The following is a 19,392-nucleotide window of genomic DNA, read 5'->3' as shown; positions in this document are numbered from 1 at the left end:
CCACTGTAGTACCAGTTCCTACTATCATACACTTCTTGATTCCCGTTCAAAATGGAGCGGCATAAATCGTTGTAAGTAAAACAGTAGTAACACAACCTAACCTAAGAGAGGGTCTGATCTACTACCATATTACTGATAGATGTTAAATTCTGTCAGGTGTACACTTACTGTTGTGTTGAACCTAAATGAAAAGTCTCAACAGCACTTTGCCAATCTGGGCTTTATGCGAGAGTGTGTAAGGAAGTCGAAAATCGAAAATTAAATATAGAATCGGCTTCCTATTTCGCAACAAAGCGTCCTTCTCTCATGCTGCCAAACATACCCTCGTAAAACTGACTATCCTACCGATCCTTGACTTCGGAGATGCAATTGACAAAATAGCCTCCATCACTCTACTCAGCAAATTGGATGCAGTCTATCCCAGTGCCATCTGTTTTGTCACCAAAGCCCCATATACTAATATAATAATAATAATAATAATAATATAATAATAATATAAATAATAATAATAATAAATAATAATAATAAATAATATATGCCATTTAGCTGACGCTTTTATCCAAAGCGACTTACAGTCATGTGTGCATACATTCTACGTATGGGTGGTCCCGGGAATCGAACCCACTACCCTGGCGTTACAAGCGCCATGCTCTACCAACTGAGCCACAGAAGGACCACACCACTGTGTGGTCCTACTACCCACCACTGCAACCTCTATGCTCTCGTTGGCTGGCCCTCGCTTCATATTCGTCGCCAAACCCACTGGCGCCAGGTCATCTATAAGTCTTTGCTAGGTAAAGCCCTGCCTTATCTCAGCTCACTGGTCACCATAGCAGCACCCACCCGTAGCACGGGCTCCAGCAGGTATATTTCACTGGTCACCCCCAAAGCCAATTCCTCTGTTGGCCGCCTTTCCTTACAGTTCTCTGCTGCCAATGACTGGAACAAATTGCAAAAATCACTGAAGCTGGAGATTCATATTTCCCTCACTAAATTTAAGAATCAGCTGTCAGAGCAGCTTACAGATCATTGCACCTGTACACAGCCCATCGGTAAATAGTCCACCCAACTACCTCATCAGCATATTGTTATTATTTGTTTTGCTCTTATGCACCCCAATATCTCTACTTGCACATTCATCTGCACATCTATCACTCCAGTGTATAATTGCTCAATTGTAATTATTTTGCCACTATGGCCTATTTATTCCCTTACCTCCCTAATCTTACGTCATTTGCACACACTGTATATAGACTTTTCTATTGTGCTATTGACTATACGTTTGTTTATTCCATGTGTAACTCCGTTATTTGTGTCACACCACTTTGCTTTATCTTGGCCAGGTCGCAGTTGTAAATGAGAACTTGTTCTCAACTGGCCTACTTGGTTAAACGAAGGTTAAATAAATAAATCAACATTTGGTGCAAACTTTTCCACAATGCATTAGAAGAGGTTGCAAGTGATAGGCCTTAGTTCTCCTCAAGTATCCAAACAAAACTAGGTTACTTAATTGGGTAGATATCGAAATTCAAAGCTTCTACGATGGTGTTCAAATGTAGGCTAAGTAGTTTTTGTTCTGCCTAAAATGATCAAGTGTATTGCATTGTAGGCTACATATTTCAATACTTTTTAAAATAATAATATATGCATTGCATTCGGAAAGTATTCAGACCCCTTGACTTTTTCCACATTTTTTACAGCCTTAATGGATAAAAAAAAACGTTCATCATCAATCTACACACAATAACCCATCATGACAAAGTGGAAACTTGTCTTTAGGATTTTTGGCACATGTACTCAAAATAAAAAACACAAATACCTTATTTACATAAGTATGCATACCCTTGTTATGAGACTCGAAATTGAGCTCAGGTGCATCCTGTTTCCATTGATCATCCTTTAGATGTTTCTACAACTTGATTGGAGTCAATATAATGGACATGATTTGGAAAGGCACACACCTGTCTAAATAAAGTCCCAGAGTTGACAGTGCATGTCAGAGCAAAAACCAAGCCATAAGGTCGAATAAATTGTCTCTAGAGCTCCGAGACAGGAATGTGTCAAGGCACAGATCTGGGGAAGGGTACTAAAAAATGTCTGCAGCATTGAAGGTCTCCAAGAACACAGTTTTCTCCATCATTCTTAAATGGAAGAAGTTTGGAATCACCAAGACACTTCCTAGAACTGTCTGCTCGGCCAAACTGAGAAATCCAGTGAGAAGGGCCTTGGTCAGGGAGGTGACCAAGAACCTGATGGTCACTCTGACAGAGCTCCAGAGTTCCTCTGTGAAGAAGGGAGAACCTTCCAGAAGGACAACCATCTCTGCAGAACTCTACTAATCAGGCCTTTATGGTAGAGTGGCCAGACGGAAGCCACTCCTCAGTAAAAAGCACATGGCAGTCCGCTTGGAGTTTGCTAAAAGGCACGTAAAGGACTCTCAGACTATGAGAAACAAGATTCTCTGGTCTGATGAAACCAAGATTGAACTCACTGGCCTGAGAGGAAACCTGGCAACATCCCTACAATGAAGCATGGTGGTGGCAGACAGCATCATGCTGTGAGGATATTTTTCAGCGGCAGGGACTTTGCTGAGAAGAATGGGCGAAAATCCCCAAATACAGGTGTGCCAAGCTGTAATCTCTGCCAAAGGTGTTTCAACAAAGTACGGAGTAAAGGGTCTGAATACTTATGTAAATGTCATATTTCCGTATTTATTTATTTTTTACATTTGCCAAAATGTCTAAAAACCTGTTTTTGCTTTATCATTATGGGGTATTGTGTGTAGATTGATGAGGATTTTAGAACAAGGCTGCAACGTAACAAAAGGTAGAAATAGTGAGGGAGTCTAAATACTTTCCGAATGCACTGTATACACACTCCTTCAAGTTAGTGGATTTTGATACTTCAGCCACACCCGTTGCTGACAGGTGTTCATTTTTTTATTTTATTTGACCCTTATTTAACTAGGCAAGTCAGTTAAGAACAAATTCTTACTTTCAATGACGGCCTAGGAACAGTGGGGTAGAACAACAGATTTGTACCTTGTCAGCTCAGGGGTTTGAACTTGCAACCTTCTGGTTGCTAATCCACCACTCTAACCACTAGGCTACCCTGACACCCCAGGCTATCCTGTGTATAAAATCGAGCACACAGCCATACAATTAGCAGTCATTCTCATTCGCAATTATCAGTGCTTTAGTTTATTATGTTGCTGTTCAGTGGTTCTGAATTAATGATGCACACGACTGTCCACGTTTTTCACTGTCTTTGTCCTGAGCGCTCTGGAGCAGGTTTTCATCAAGGATCTCTCTGTACTTTTCTTCGTTCATCTTTCCCTAGACTAGATGGCTATATCGGTCCGCTAATACAATACTATAAAGGCCTAGTGCAATACATACAGTACCAGTCAAAAGTTTGGACACCTACTCATTCCAAGAGTTTTTCTTTATTTTTACTATTTTCTTCATTGTAGAATAATAATGAATACATCAAAACTATGAAATAACACACATGGAATCATGCAATAACAAAATATATATATATATAATTGAGATTCATCAAAGTAGCCACCTTTTGCCTTGATGATAGGTTTGCAGACTCTTGGAATTGTCTAAACCAGCTTCATAAGGTAGTCACCTGGAATGTATTTAAATTAACAGATGTGCCTTGTTAAAGGTTAATTTGTGGAATTTCTTTCCTTCTTAATGTGTTTGAGCCAATCAGTTGTGTTTTGACAAGGTAGAGGTGGTATACAGAAGAAACAACAGTCCAGTCAGTGAATCCGGAAAATTTCAAGAACTTTGAACGTTTCTTCAAGTGCAGTCACAAAAACCATCAAGCACTATGATGAAACTGGTCCTCATGAGGACCGCCACAGGACAGGAACACCCAGAGTTACCTCTGCTGCAGAGGATAAGTGCATTAGAGTTTATGAGCCTCAAAAATTGGAGGCCAAATGCTTCACAGAGTTCAAGAGACACATCTCAACATCAACTGTTCAGAGGAGACTGTGTGGCATCAGGCTTTCATGGTCGATTTGCTACAAAGAAACCATGACTAAAGGACACCAAAAAGCCATTTGAGATTTTTGGTTCAAACCACCGTGTCTTCATGAGACAGAGTAGGTGAACAGATGACCTCCGCATGTGTGGTTCCCACCATGAAGCATAGAGGAGGAGGTGTGATGGTGCTTTGCTGGTGACACTGTCAAGTGATTTATTTAGAATTCAAGGCACACTTAACTAGCATGGCTACAACAGCATTCTGCAGAGATACGCCATCCCATCTGCTTTGCGCTTAGTGGGACTATCATTTGTTTTTCAACAGGACAATGATCCAACACACGTCCAGGCTGTGTAAGGGCTATTTGACCAAGAAGGAGAGTGATGGAGTGCTGATGACCTGACCTCAACCCAATTGAGATGGTTTGGGATGAGTTGGACTGCAGAGTGAAGGAAAAGCAGCCAACAAGTGCTCAGCATATGTGGGAAATCCTTCAAGACTGTTGCCAAGCGTGTGCAAAGCAAGTCATCAAGACAAAGGGTGGCTACTTTAAATCATCTAAAATCTAAACATATTTAGATTTGTTTAACACTTTTTTTGTTACTACATGATTGATTCCATACATGCTATTTCATAGGTTTGATGTCTTCACTATTATTCTACAATGTAGAAAATAATACAAATAAAGAAAAGCCACGGAATGAGTAGGTGTGTCCAAACTTTTGACAGGTACTGTTTATAATATATATATACATATATATATTTATTATTTCTATTTGTTTTCATGGGGTGCTGTAGCACCCTCTCAACATGCACGCCCTCTGCCTTGAGACATCTGTGCCATTGTGTTGTGACAAAATTGCAGTTTTCTGAATGCATTGTGTCCTCAGCACAAGGTAAACCTGTTTAATGATCATGCTGTTTAATCAGCTTCTTGATATGCCACACCTGACACGTGGATGGATTATCTTGACAAAATGAGAAATGCTCAATAATAGGGTTGTAAACAAATTTGCGCACAAAATTTGAGAGTACTATTTTTGTGTATGGAAAACTTCTGGGATCTTTTATTTCAGCTCATGCAACATGGGACCAACACTTTACATGTTGAGTTTATATTTTTGTTCAGTATAGTTTTTACTAGATAACTAGTCTCTCCAGGTCACCTCCAACCATTTTCCAATGCTCCAGTTTATGCCTAGAGTTGGGTCAAGACAGCCACTTACAGCATTAAAAGCAATTTTACAGCCTTGCCCTGTTGAAACTCATGAAGCCCATAATTAACCCAGTTGGGACAAGGTACAGATGTTATAGGTGATATTCTGTGACCATGTATTTATTTTTTTTGTCCATGGTTCACGTCAATAGATATCGCTTTCCTACACCCTCCTCCAGGTTTGATGAATGCACCAACCAGGACCTCAAGACCGCCATGGGCAAGTCCCTTGACGGGTACCAGGAACTGTGGGTGAACAGCCTGAAGGTAATTCTTTTTGCACACAACAGCAGCGTCCAGGCCTCCACCATGTACGGACGGGAGTCGCAGCTGTTGACTTGAGATAAACAATGCAATTGTATATACAATTATTGCATATACTGTATTCTTTCAAATTTGTGATTGACTTTAGTGTTCTTGTTTGTCTATTGCTTTTGTTGCATAAATACTTTCAGATCACTGAAATCCCACCTGATGTGGTGGAAGTTGTCGAACCAGATCAGAACGCCTTCAAGGACCACCTTCAGGCACGGACTGAGAAGGGTGTGGAGGTTTTTGAACAGGTAAAAATTGTCTGCTGTTAATTTATTTTCTGGACCTCCAAGAGATATGTAAGAAATGTATTTGTAATATGAAATATGATTGCATTTATTCCTGTTATCAATCAAGTTGAGACTGAACATCGACAAGGCTCAGGAGAAACCGAAGGATAGCCACCGGGAGCAGAATCAAGAAGGGGACCAAGTGCTACGACATCCTTCCGAAATACCTGGCTTGGAAGGACAAAATAAAGGCGAGACCTCTCTGCTCTTTCGCACCTAGCTGGGGTCAACTTCTGTTAAGGTTAATAAAAAACATCATAGAAAATAATTCTGCATTTGCACACAAAATAACCTGGAGCAAGTTTTAGTTTCCCCTTTGTCTTCCTCGGGTTACCTCGGTGGAAGCCAACAAAAAAGCCCTGACGCCCTACACTTATGTGAAGCCCAATAGACAAAAGTATGTTAAGCTTTGGTTGACATTTGAGAAAGCAAGAAATGGTAGTTCAAATCAAATGTTATTTGCCACATGCATCTAATACAACAGGTGTACACCTTACCATGAAATGCTTACTTGCAAGCCCTTAAAACCAACAATGCAGTTCAAGAGGGAAGGTCTCTAAACATGAAACTTTTTTTTTCAATCACTGATGCAATTCACAAGTTAATGGTACATTTACACAACTCTAAGCATACCATTCTGAACAGATCATCAAAATGTCTCATGTTTCAAAACTCCAATCACATTTTCAATTGTCTGGGTAAAACAAAGTCCCTTATTTACTTCACTGAATCACTTTGAATACATACATATTCCATCTGGTATCTGCTGTTCACAATACAATCAATATTCATATGACTTTTGATATGATTTCCTTGACATTTGTTAAAACATATCTAGCACTTAATGAAACTGCTCAAAAGTGTTAACTATAGCGCTTATACTCCATGGGTACCTTTGGACAGGGCCAGTGTCAACCAACCCATCTCTCAGTATTTATGCTGCAATAGCTTGTATGTGCCAAGTTGTTAGGGTCAGCCTGACTTATCTGGTATACTGTGATCTTCGGCATACTGCCACCAACTCCTCTTTCATTATTTTTGTCCTGTCAGACCAGAGCCCTTGGACAGTGCCTCAGTACAACCTGGTCTGATGATTCCAATCCGGTCTGTTCCTGATCACCTAGTCGTGCTGCTGATCCAATTTACTCTGTGGAGCCCTGACCTGACTTCACCGGTCATGGTACCCTGTCCCAGACCCCTGCTGATCACAATAGGAGGGTTAATGGAATTGTACAGTAATTCAAATGTAAATGTTTTAAGGACCAATTTACATGTATTTATTGTAGTGGGGACAGTACCATTAGTGCCACTTTAAGGAGATATATATATATATAAATGTAATTGTAATTCACAACCACATCATAATCTGTGAGAATTACAAATTAAAAAAACATTTATTTCCAGGGTACAAGAATTCATAAATACTGAGCAGCTGATTTGTACAATAATAGACATGTCAAAGCTCTTGGGCCCCATTTTGACAGCTCTAAAATGCAGACAGTCAACAGCGTTACTTATAATAGCTGGTCACAATTGATAAAACATGTCCAGAGTACGATCATCATTTGTACAGAGTAGGTGTGCATACACTTGATACAATCTGCAGTATTCAAAACAAGATGAATCAAGTGCCATAACAGGTATTTGATCATAGTCATTTTGGTAAAATCCCTGCACATTTGCGCTTTCAAAAATGTCCCCCTTACATTTTACAGTTACTATATAGCTTAAAATAGATATTAGCATCATGTTAGTCAACGCACAGCAGGTAAGGTTTAGAATAATTCAAGTGTTGCCACAACCACAGCTTTTATTTTTCTTCCCAGACATACAACATTATCAAGTTAGTCCTAATACAAAAGTTTGAATGATTACAGAAATACAGATAGAGAAAAGGATGAAAGGGTTCTAACCAGGTCCATAGGAAATGTGAAAGGCTTTACGGTGAGTGAGGACGGTGGGTTGGAGATCTTGACTCTGGCTCCACTGCAATGTATACGATACACATGTGGAAAATAGTATTTTCATCCATCCAACTGAAGTGTTCATCCATCTCCAGCCACTCTTATCTTCTTCCCTATGAGTGTTCTCTCGTGCACTCTGTCTGAGATCAGGCTGCAGGCAGAGGACGACGGAAAAGCAAGATGTGGGGCTCTGGTGAAAAAAAAACAAAAAAAAAAAACAGGAAACATGTGAATGAAGTTCAGGAACTGAATGAAAAACATTTCAGGCGGTTTCCCAAATATCTCTCCTTCCTTCCAAAGTGTGCACTTGTTTACTGCCCATCACTAATTTGAAAGAAAATGGCTGGTATAAGAAACATGGTGGAAACTACCTCTAGCCCATGCCTACACCACTCCAATGCATTCAGATGTGGGAAGTAGTGAACAAAAGCAGATATTATTGAGACTCATCTTTAGAGTCAGAGTATGGAAAGCTGATCATTCTTTCATGTATTCCAGTAGTCTCGTGAGGCTTGATCCTTCCAAATCTCATCTGATTGACTCAAATATTGAAAAGTTTAGAGAACTTTAGTATTGGATTTTGAATGGGAGCGCTTGCTGCATTTGTTTGGTCAGACAAAGCCTTTAGTAGCCCATGTTTAGAAACAATACAACAGTCAGACAGATTTAGTAGCCCATGTTTAGAAACAATACAACAGTCAGACAAAGATTTAGTAGCCCATGTTTAGAAACAATACAACAGTCAGACAAAGATTTAGTAGCCCATGTTTAGAAACCTCCATTTGGACCTCAATCAACACAAAATATTTTGTTGGTTTGATAAGTGGCAACGCGTCAGTAGTCTATCATACTCAACCACTTAACGTCTTTCTGCCGACAAGTTCCCACGGCTTTTGGAACAATGTGACCGATGACTGTGTCCGTATTCTAGTACCCCATCTTAGGACCATGACGTGTGTGAGGCTTGTCGGAGCAAAAACCAGATGCAATGTAGGAGTGTGGCACGCGTGAGGCTTTTGTTAATAAACGAAGGCTGAAAATCAGTGCACACGTGCCGAATACATTTCAGTGACCATCCATCCATCCGATGACAAGGTCATCGTGTAACAAGATGATACAGACCTCCCCTCTAGGGCGCATGGCACACTAACCTCTCCATCAAACACCTGTCTTAGCATCGTCTGCTTTAGCCATGTAGCCATTAATTCTTTGTTTCTTCATTCAGGGCTGTGTAATGATGCACATAAGGCAAGCTCATCAAATATGTTTGTGGGACACACCCAACCATATGTTCAGATGCCCCGACTTGGTAAACCACGTAGGGTATTTGGTTATCATGGCTGAAAAGCTTAAATTCAATGTCCTGTGTTCAGGTGACAGACAAGAACAGATGTATTTGGAGACAGACAGAAATGAGTCAGACCTCATGATCTGCTGATGACAAGACACCAGTATCAAAGATAGCCTATAATTACAAGTCATTCCAATGGAGGCTGAGCATCTTGTTACAAACACTGATCTTTGAGCTCAACATGACTGCATTGTATTATAGGTTTGGCGATGTCCAACCTTTGTCCTATCTTGATTATGTACCTATAAAAACATTGTGATATACAACGCCATCACCCCTATTAGCAACCACCCACATTTTACTGCTAAAAACGCAGTTGGTCTATAGCGCAAAATCAAATACCACTGGACGAATCATGATGAACAATAAGGCTTTTGAAAGTCTGGGCAGAGGGTAAGTGCAGGCAATGGCAAATCCTTTCTAATATTTCTTTCTGGTAGAGGAGCAGAACAGGCTTGCGTGCCTCTCATCTGCGCTCTTTACTTGTCAGTGTTCCAAACATGTCGTTTTACCTAAACATGCAAACACAATCAGATAGAATTCATAGCAAGCAGTGGGTTAGTCCGAGTTGATTAAATATAACAGAACAGATCAACTGGAGATCCATAAACTCATGGTTGCCAAAAATACAACTGGAAGCCACAAATGACTGCATTGAGGCAAGTCACTGTGCTTCTATGGCTATATGCACCATGCCACTGCACATTTCATTTGTGAAGACAGCTCATGAATCGAGAGCCCTTTCAGTCAACACACATACAGTGCCTATACGAAGTGTACACCCCCTTTCAAAATATTCACCTTTTGTTGCCTTATAGGCCGGGAATTAAAATGCATTTTCCATTGATCTACCCATTGTACCCCACAACTTCCAAGTAAAAAAAATAATCTGGATTTAAGAAAATCGAAATCTTTAACTGAAATAGCTTGGTTGGATAAGTGTCCAACCCCCTTGCAAAAGCAATCATAAATTAGCTCAGGTGTAACCAATGACCTTCAAAATCACACACCAAGTTCATTGGCCTCCACCGGTTTTAAATTGTAGTGATTCACATGCTTTCCGGATAAATTCAGCAATTCCCGTAGGTTCAGCTTGTTGGGTAGGGAATTGCAAAGCAAACACTCAGCAAGAGCTTTCAAAAGAACACTGGGACAACATTGAGGAAAGGCACAGATTGAGGATGGATATAAAAGATACGGCAAACGGAGCATCCCCCTATCCACGTCGACAGGGCAGCAGTGGAGAAGGTGGAAAGATAAGTTCCTCGGTGTACACATCACGGATAAACTGAAACGGTCCACCCACACAGTATGGCAACAGTGCCTTCTTCAACCCTCAAACTTTTACAGATGGACAACAGAGAGCATATCCTGTCGTGCTGTATCACCGCCTGGTACGGCAACTGCACCGCCCACAACCGCAAGGCTTTCCAGAGGGGGGGCGGTCTGCACATCACCGGGGGCAAACTACCTGCCCTCCAGGACATCTACAGCACCCAATGTCACAGGAAGGCCAAAAAGATCATCAAGGACAACAACCACCCGAGCGAGCCACTGCCTGTTCACCCTGCTACCATCCAGAAGGCGAGGTCAATGTTTACATATCTTGCATCATTCATCTCATAGGTATATACTGTATTTTATACCATCTATTGCATCTTGCCTATGCCACTCTGTCATTGCTCATCCATGAATGTATAGATTCGTATTCCTTTACTTAGATGTGTGTATTAGGTAGTTGTGGAATTGTTAGATTACTTGTTAGGTATTTCTGCAGTCAGAACTAGAAGCCCAAGCATTTCACTACACTCACAATAACATCTGCTGACCATGTGTATGTGACCAATAAAATGTGATTTTAAAGATTAACGGCTTTAGAGCATAGTCAAGACGATTACTAGGAAGTGGAAAAAACGTATTGGCACCACCAATACCCTGCTTAGATCAGTCCATCACCCCAAACTGGTTGACCGAGCAAGTATGAGTCTGATCAGAGAGGCTATAAAGAGTCCAATGGCAACTTTGAAAGAGCTACAGGCTTTTATGGCCAAGACTGGTTAAAGGGTGCATGTGACAACATCCCAAGCACTCAATAAATCTGGCATGTAGGGTGGCAAGAAGGAAGCACAAATGGTTCCTAACAAGGCTTTACACGGACCTTGATTTTTCCAGGTCGCACATGAATATTTTGGAGCATGTGCGAGTAAAACGGTCACACTGTAGAGCCCTGCCTCCCACTAAAAGCAAAATAAAGTTATGAAACTTCAAGTGAAGTGGATCTGAAAACTAACATTTTAAAAACAGGTTATTCAACCTTATTTAAAAACATCAATGATTGAGTCCTAGGTCTCTTTTACAAATTTGCCCTGAATATGCAACATAAATATATACCCAAACATATACACATTAAAATACAAAAACTCATGAGAAACACAAAACACCCAGAATAGTTAACTTCCTCCACAAATAAGTCTCCAATCAATACTTTAAAATTGCCAGAACATTAAGATTAAATGTACACTGCTCAAAAAAATAAAGGGAGCAGTGTATTTAGAATTGTTACAGGATTATGGTGCATTAAAACTAAAAGCAGATTTACCTAGCTCGATGGACACCCTAGGAACCTTGAGTTAACCAATCCTGTGAACGGGTTAGGAAACTCAGGTGTCCATACTTCAACAGCGAAGTTAGATAAGACAGAATTTTATGAAGTAGGGCTTTGTAAACAAAAAAAGCGAGTAATGTAGAGATCTTCGGAGAAGTCCCCAAAAAACAAATGAAAACCATAATAACATTGCTAGAATATTAAGGAAATAAGCTACTGTTCATGACTAACTTGTCTTAAAGCTTTTATGATAGGCTTGGGAGGATAAGGTTATTGGCCATTGTGTTCAATCTCACATGGAGGGATTTTCCAGGCCCACATGGCTCATTTATTTCTTAAGATCAAACTTAGAAAAATCAATTTGACATAGGCTAATTTATATGGTTTGTTCTCTCATTATTAGTCCTATTGAAATAACTTTTAGATGGAACTCCACATACAGTCAGTTTGATCGGGAGATATAAAAAAAAATATATAGGCAAATTACTCAGAATGTGTGCTGCGAGGCTCAATTTTCTACTGCGCGACGCCAGTCAAGTTCAAATATAGGCTAAACAATCGTCTGTCACATGATGTAGTCACCATCGACGATGCTATTGTAATATCACCCAACCCTACTGCATTCATTAGTGCACACTAACAAACCAAAGAAAAACCATTTAATGAAAAAATGTTCTTATTGGAAATTTAAAAAGGTACTCGCACATCCAAGCAATCTTATTTGCAGGTGCATGGTAACAGTAGAAAGGAAACCGCACATTGCTCCATAGTCACTGTCCTTTTAATAATCAAATCAAAGTTTATTTATTTGTCATGTGCGCCGAACACCTTAGTGAAATGCTTACTTACAGGCTCTAACCAATGGTGCGAGAAAAAAAAGTGTGTAGTTAAGAAATAAAGCAGTAAAAAGACATTTGAAAATAACAGTAGCAAGGCTATTTACATACACTGGTTAGTCAAGTTGATTGAGGTATTATGTAGATATGGTTGTACATGAATGTATAATTAAAGTGACTATGCATATATGATAAACAGAGTAGCAGCAGCGTAAAAGAGGGGATAGGTGGGGGCCACACAATGCAAATAGTCCGGGTAACCATTTGGTCACCTGTTCAGTAGTCTTATGACATAGGGGTAAAAACAGCTTACGTATCAGCCTCACCGCCTTTTGAGTTTGTTTATTTAAATTAGCACCCTTATGTAGACCTAGCCCCACCCACACCAGTTCCACGCATCGAAAGAGGTTGAGGCGAAGGAAAAACATAATATATATATAATATAAATTTCATACATATTTGAATGTGTGTAAATAAGACGTATTAAACGTCTGTAAAACCACAATGAGGACATCGACCTACCGAGCAAGTTCTCATTAATCATTGGGTACATCGTACGAAAAATGGAGTAATCTTCAATAGGAGAAATTCATGTTCAAATTCACAACATAGGCCTTCAGGAAATAATGTCTGGAGGGTGAAAATCCCAAAACATTCTATTTTATTCAGACTATTATTAATGTCACCTCCCCTGTCTGATATCTTAACTTCATCTGTGCCACAATCAAAAAAAAATATATAAAAAAAATTTAAAAAGTAGAAATGTCATGCTTTAGGTCATTAAAATGTACTGCGACTGGATAAACCATGTAATTTCTCCAGATTGAATTTATGTTCACTGATTCGGTTTGAGAGAACGAGAGGTTAAACCTACATAGCACAGCCCACATGGACATTTAATAATGGAAATAACATGAGTGGTGGAACACTTAATGTTATTTATTTGGAACCGTTTTCCTGTATGAGTGGCATAAATATTCACACTTCATATTGCACTGTGCGCATCCTCTGCATTTATAGCTACCATTTGGAAGAGGGCGTAAAATAGTCTGGCTGATTTTCTCGTGGCTGGCAGGTAGCATGAACAAATTTAGCGCGTAAATTGCGACCTTTCCTATACACAATAAGTGGTGGATTTTTAAATTCAGCCGGCAAAGCCTGGTCCGATGATAAAATATGCCAGTGTTTCTGGACCGTATCTCCCACTTTCGCGAGTTCAAAGTATATGTGGTTGTGAATATTACAGAGTGTTCTTTAGCGGGTCTTTTTTTGTAGCAGTTCATCTCGTGTTTTCCCCAATGCTAAATTAAGAGCTTCATCCACACATTGTGGCAAATAGCCTCTTCTTAGAAACCTGATGAGCATCTCCGCTGCTTTTTCTAGATAATCCTCTGTGGATTACACAACGCAGTCTGAAAAACTGGCTTCTTGGAAGTCCTCTCTTTAATGGCTCAGGATGGAAGCTGTCCCCCTGTAAGAGTATTTCTGTCTATTTATTTTCTATACAGAGTTGTAAATAGGGATCCATTTAATTTCTCAATCCACATAGAGGTAATTGAATACGTTGAGTCTCACATTCAATAGTGAATTTGAGATTGGGGTCAATGTCATTGAGTAGTGCCATAAAGATCTTTTTCCATTCCTTCCCATATGCAAAACATGTCATAAATATATTGATACAACTTCAGGACTAAAATATATATATATGTAAGGTTGGCATAGCTCTGAGCGAATGTGTAGCCCATCGATGTTCCATTCGTTTGGAGGTAATATTCTTCATCAAACCCAAAATAGCTATAAGTCAACTTATTCAGCCAGCTCTAGAATAAAGTTTGTTGGTGGATATTCATTAGTGTGTCTGTCTCCCAAATAGTGAGCTAGGGCTCCCAGCCCCCCCACATGGGGAATGCTGGTATATACTCTCGACATCTAATGTGACCAAAATACAGTCTTCTGTTAAACACGTTATTAGTGAGATCTTGTTTATGAAGTCTATAGTCTTTCATATTTGATGGCAATGCTTGCACATGAGTTTTAATAAGAGTCTACAAAGATCGACAACAGCTCTAGCATTGAGCCTATTCCTGCAACCACTGGTCTGCCTGGATAATTACCTTGTGTTTTAGGCTTGTGTAATTTCGGTAAAATGTACAGGCATGGACATATGGCACATTTGCAGAAAATATATTCATTTTCAGGTTTTGAGAAGGTTGTTTAATTGGGCTCGCTCCAGATTAGAGCATATTTCCCTTTGGAACACCTGTGTGGGATCAACACTCAGTTTTCTATAGAAACGTTCATTGCTGAGTTGTCTCTGAACGTCTTCTTTATATTTTTCATAGTCTAAAACAACCATAGCACCCTTATCTGCAGGTTTAATAACCAAGGGTGAATCTTTCATTAATTCATTAAGTGCCTGTTCTTCTGTTCTAGTGTGATTTTTCTGAATGTGGTTTGTTTGTCTCCTATATACTGACATGGCTTCTTGTTCGACTAACCTACAATAGGTATTAATTGAAGAGTTAACCATAGGACAGAATTAGCTTTTGGCCTTAAAATGGGTACAAGTTCTTTGATCTGTTTCTAGGCCTGAAAGTGTTGAGAAAACGCATACTTAAGTTTAATCTTGCGAAATTATTTTAACAGATCTACTTTCATATTGAATGGTTTATCTGTACATATAGGTACAAAAGAGAGGCCCTTCGATAAGACTGACTTGCACGTCAGTAAGGTCTTTTTTGGAGAGATTAATTATCACGTCCTGCTGTAGCTCCATGTCCACGGCCTGCGTGCCTGGTCCCCTCTTTGACCGTTTACATAGTTTTTCCTTTCGTGGAGCCTTGTGTTGCTTCTGGGCTAAAAAATAAAATGACTGTGTGCGATGATTCGCTCTCAGTGGATGCCTCTGTGTCCAAGTTTCCTCCCTCTCTGCGTCCCCCGATCAGTAGTGCGTACCTACGTCGGCCTCCCCATGCTCCTGTCCTCGGGCCTTCCCATGCGTACATCTGGTTGAGCTGGTAGTCCTCTGTGTCTCGCTGATTTTCTTGATCTTTGCTGCTTGTAGAAAGTCTCTGTATTTCCCAATAGGCTGATTGATCGTGTCGTTTATGGCTGTGAAATTAGGGACTAGAATATTCTTCTTTACAACCTCATGTTCGCTAATCTTCACTTCAACTTCTTTTACTTCCTTTGACATGTTCAACGATTAATAGCATTAAATCTAAAGAACATTTGTTGATGATTTCACCCCATTTCTGAACAAAAAGTTGTAGTTATTTCCCTATTGTCTTTTTATTGTGTATACTTACAAGATTTCAGAGTGCAGAGTGAAAAACAGTCATTCCAAATTTAAGGCACTCGCACATCTGAGCAATCTTATTTGCAGGTACATGGTAACAGTTGAACAAGATGAAGGACAAAGGAAACCGCACACTGCTCTTGATAGTATCACTGATCTTTAATAAGCTTACGTATTGGCCTCATGGCCTTCGTCAGAGCTTTTGCGAGTTCTCTTTTTTAAATTAGCACCCTTATGTAGACCTAGCCCCACCCACATCCGTTCCACGCATCGAAAAGGGGTTGAGGTGAAGGAAAAACAAATAAGTGCCACCAAATATAACTATATACATTTCATAAATATTTGAATAAAGTGTGTAAATTAGACGTATTAAACACATCTGTAAAACCACAATGAAGACATAGACCTACCGAGCACATTTTCATTAATCATTGGGTACATCATAGGAAAAACATCTTAAATCAGGGCATAATTCATGTTCAAATTCACAACATACATAGGCATTTCATCATGCTCCTATTTAAGATTACTCTGTTTTTCGTACGATGTACCCAATGATTAATGAAGACCTACCGAGCAAGTTGTCCTCATTGTGGTTTTACAGACATGTTTAATAAGTCTTATTTACACATAATATTAGAATATTTATGAAATGTATATTGTTATATTTTAGTAGGACTTATTTGTTTTTCCTTCGCCTCAACCCCTTTCGATGCGTGGAATGGATGTGGGTGGGGCTAGGTCTACATAAGGGTGCAAAAACAAAAATTAAGCCACAAAAGCTCTGACGAAGGCCGATACGTAAGCTTATTTAAGATCAGTGTTACTATCAAGAGCAGTGTGAAGTTTCTTATTGGACAAATGCAGGTAGTTCCCTCTCCATTCAAGCCTGTTTATTTCCAAGTCTACACACCCCATATCACATGATGGTTTATACAGTACCCAGAGAATTCAACATGAGCTTCATCTAAGGAGTAGTACATCCTAATCACCAGTGTAGCAGTAATGACCCAAACCCAAGACATGGGTACAAAAGTAATCCCCAAGTCAGAGTTCCACCATGTACAGTAGGCTACAATTCAGTGTTATGCCGCTGGATTCACCACATCACACTGTCTACTGTGCTGATATGAACCACCATGGTGCGACAGAGGCACAAGTGTAATCCCCCAATACAGTTCAGTATTGTATTCCCCCATAATACCCTTTATGGTGCTGTATTCACCAGCACTTCACTCTTTCTACTCTACTGAGTGTTAATACTAAGATCTGACAGTGTACCTGGTTGATGGATCATGTAGTGTATCCAGCCTTGACTCTGCTGGACACCCAGGTTCCTCCACTCAGTCTCTGACATCAGATGGGTCTTGGGCACACGCTTGGCAATGTCCTTGGGCAGCATCACGTGCCTACAGAGTGGAGAAATTGAATGGTACTTTACTGAGTCATGCAGTGTCAACCTCACAGGGCTAGGAAGGAAGACCTCTGCCAGGCAAGAAATACATGTCGATATTAGCTAGCTTGATAAAAACTGTTTTAGAAAAACGTACAGTCTTAACTTACCTATACTCGAATTTCTCATCGTCATATTTGTCAGAGTAATATATCTGCTTCTGAGACATGATGCCAACCTGAAAAGAGTGCATCTGAAAGTTTAGGGACTCGGGGATTGTACAGCAGGAGCATTACAAGGAATCCTGTGATTTGGACTGACTGAAGGAGTATGATGTTTTATTTAATTTACTGCCCGTATAGTACGTAGCGGCAATACACCTCATCGTTTGAAGTCTACCAATAAACCTCAAAGAAGTTAGTAAAGCCCAAGCAAAAGGCAATAACATGACAATTACAGGTCAGATGTGATCAATGCACCTGTACTGCGCATCATAAACCAATGAATGTAACTAGCCAACGTTAGATGGCTAAGTAAGGCAACCAGTTTAATCTCCTACAGTAACGTTACTAGCTACGTTTTTTGTTTAACTAACCCACCCTAGCAAACAAAATCTAGGTGAAATAACTAGCTATATCATCCATAGCTAGCTACTCATGTTCATCAGCATTTCACCCACTGAGTGTTCTAGCTAACATAGTTCATAAAACACAAAAGGTCATCCAACAACCGTTGGAACTAGCTAGCTAAGTTAGCAGGCTAGTTAACTTGCAAGCTAACAATAATGAATTAGCTCAAGTTATCTAGCTAGCAGGCTTAGCTATCTAGCACTAAGCTTAGCTAGCTAACGTTACTACGTTAGCTTTGACAAGTAAAACACAAATCACCTTCAGGTGGCTCGTTCCAAATTATTGTATTCGTGATTTGGTAACGGAAAATCTAGAAATTTCACAACAGGCCTGTCTTTTCGAGAATATTGTCGGTCACTGATGTATTTATATTTCCATGTACAGTAGCTTGTACTGCTTCTGATGTGATATGGTCGATGGACCTTTTTCACGTTTCGCTGCGAGTTTCCCTCTCTTATGTTACTGATCACCTTTCAAAAACTCACTGCTGCTCCTCATTGGTCTATCCTCTCACATAAATGATCATGTGATATATGCTGAGTTTAGACGAGACACGCGAAGTCCGTCATACCTGTCGGCATAGAGGGACAAATAAAGCGTTATAGAGGGTTACCGTATATGTTGCTATGGTTGATTTCAGTGAACTACATCAGTGCAAATCAACATCCGTTAGAAAACAATTTGGCCGCAAGTCCCGTCTACCGTGCCGGCTGACGGTATTCACTACCAGCCTCAACGACATTTTTACCGTACGCTCTCATTGAAAACAATGCCATCTGGTTTGCAGTTCTCCGTCTACCTCGTACGACGTGAACGCTGCATTGATTTGCAGTCCAAACACTTAAAAGACACACCCTATCCCCTCAAATTAAGTGGACACCTCTGATGACGTCTGACGAGTATACACTTGTAGGGCGAGGGAGGAAGGAATTATTTTTAAATGGACCGCCCTTGCCCGGAAATTAGTCACTCGTTCATCCCGCAATGATTGTGTTTTCAGCTACTAGTAGCTTGTGGGTGCTTTATTTGCGCAACAGTTAATTATAATTGCATGTCTATTTACATTAATTATATAATTATTCATATACGCCTACTGTATGAAAGCTAGCAAATTAATTGGCTAAATAACGTTTGCCTGCCTAGTTGGAACATATGAAGAAGGAAAATGTTTTATTTCTACAATTTCAAAAACATCATTACTTTTACAAGAGGTGTTTGTGCCATCAAGTGCATTAATAGCACAATTTCTAACTTGTTTACATTCGTTTTTACTTACACTTGTATGTTGACTCCATATTGACTGTTGAGGTTTTAATTTTTGGCTGACTTTTCTTCAGAAGTGAACATAATTGTACACTTCCAAACGCGACTAAAAATTAGGGCAGAGGGGCTTATTTTGCAAACTTCCCTTGCTTGGCTAATCATTTGAACCGCCCTCCAAGATGGAGTTTGAACCGCAGTCATTACCTTGCCCTGTCATTCTTTGGAATTTGGTT

The 19,392-nt window shown here is 39.9% G+C and overlaps 1 protein-coding gene across 2 annotated transcripts; it reads right to left on the bottom strand.

Annotated features, from left to right (window-relative positions):
• Window positions 1-6,256: 6,256 nt before the first annotated feature.
• LOC118399102 (cyclin-dependent kinases regulatory subunit 1) lies at window positions 6,257-18,777 on the bottom strand. Of its 2 annotated transcripts, none has more exons than XM_035794895.2 (4): window positions 18,510-18,777; window positions 17,438-17,505; window positions 17,156-17,283; window positions 6,257-7,974 (listed from the first exon to the last, which is right to left on the bottom strand). In XM_035794895.2, the coding sequence occupies exons 2-4, from the start codon at window positions 17,494-17,496 to the stop codon at window positions 7,931-7,933; spliced, it is 231 nt and encodes a 76-aa protein (XP_035650788.1). In that variant the 5' UTR covers window positions 17,497-17,505; window positions 18,510-18,777; the 3' UTR covers window positions 6,257-7,930. The 2 variants fall into 2 exon arrangements, with proteins under 2 accessions (XP_035650788.1, XP_035650787.1); XM_035794894.2 differs by having other exon boundaries at window positions 18,155-18,767.
• Between the last annotated feature and the right edge of the window lie 615 nt (window positions 18,778-19,392).

Source organism: Oncorhynchus keta, chromosome 20 (genome assembly GCF_023373465.1).
Source record: "Oncorhynchus keta strain PuntledgeMale-10-30-2019 chromosome 20, Oket_V2, whole genome shotgun sequence".
NCBI lineage: Eukaryota > Metazoa > Chordata > Actinopteri > Salmoniformes > Salmonidae > Oncorhynchus > Oncorhynchus keta.
The sequence above is the reverse complement of the archived record's forward strand: the minus strand, read 5'-3'. Positions and strand labels throughout refer to the sequence as shown.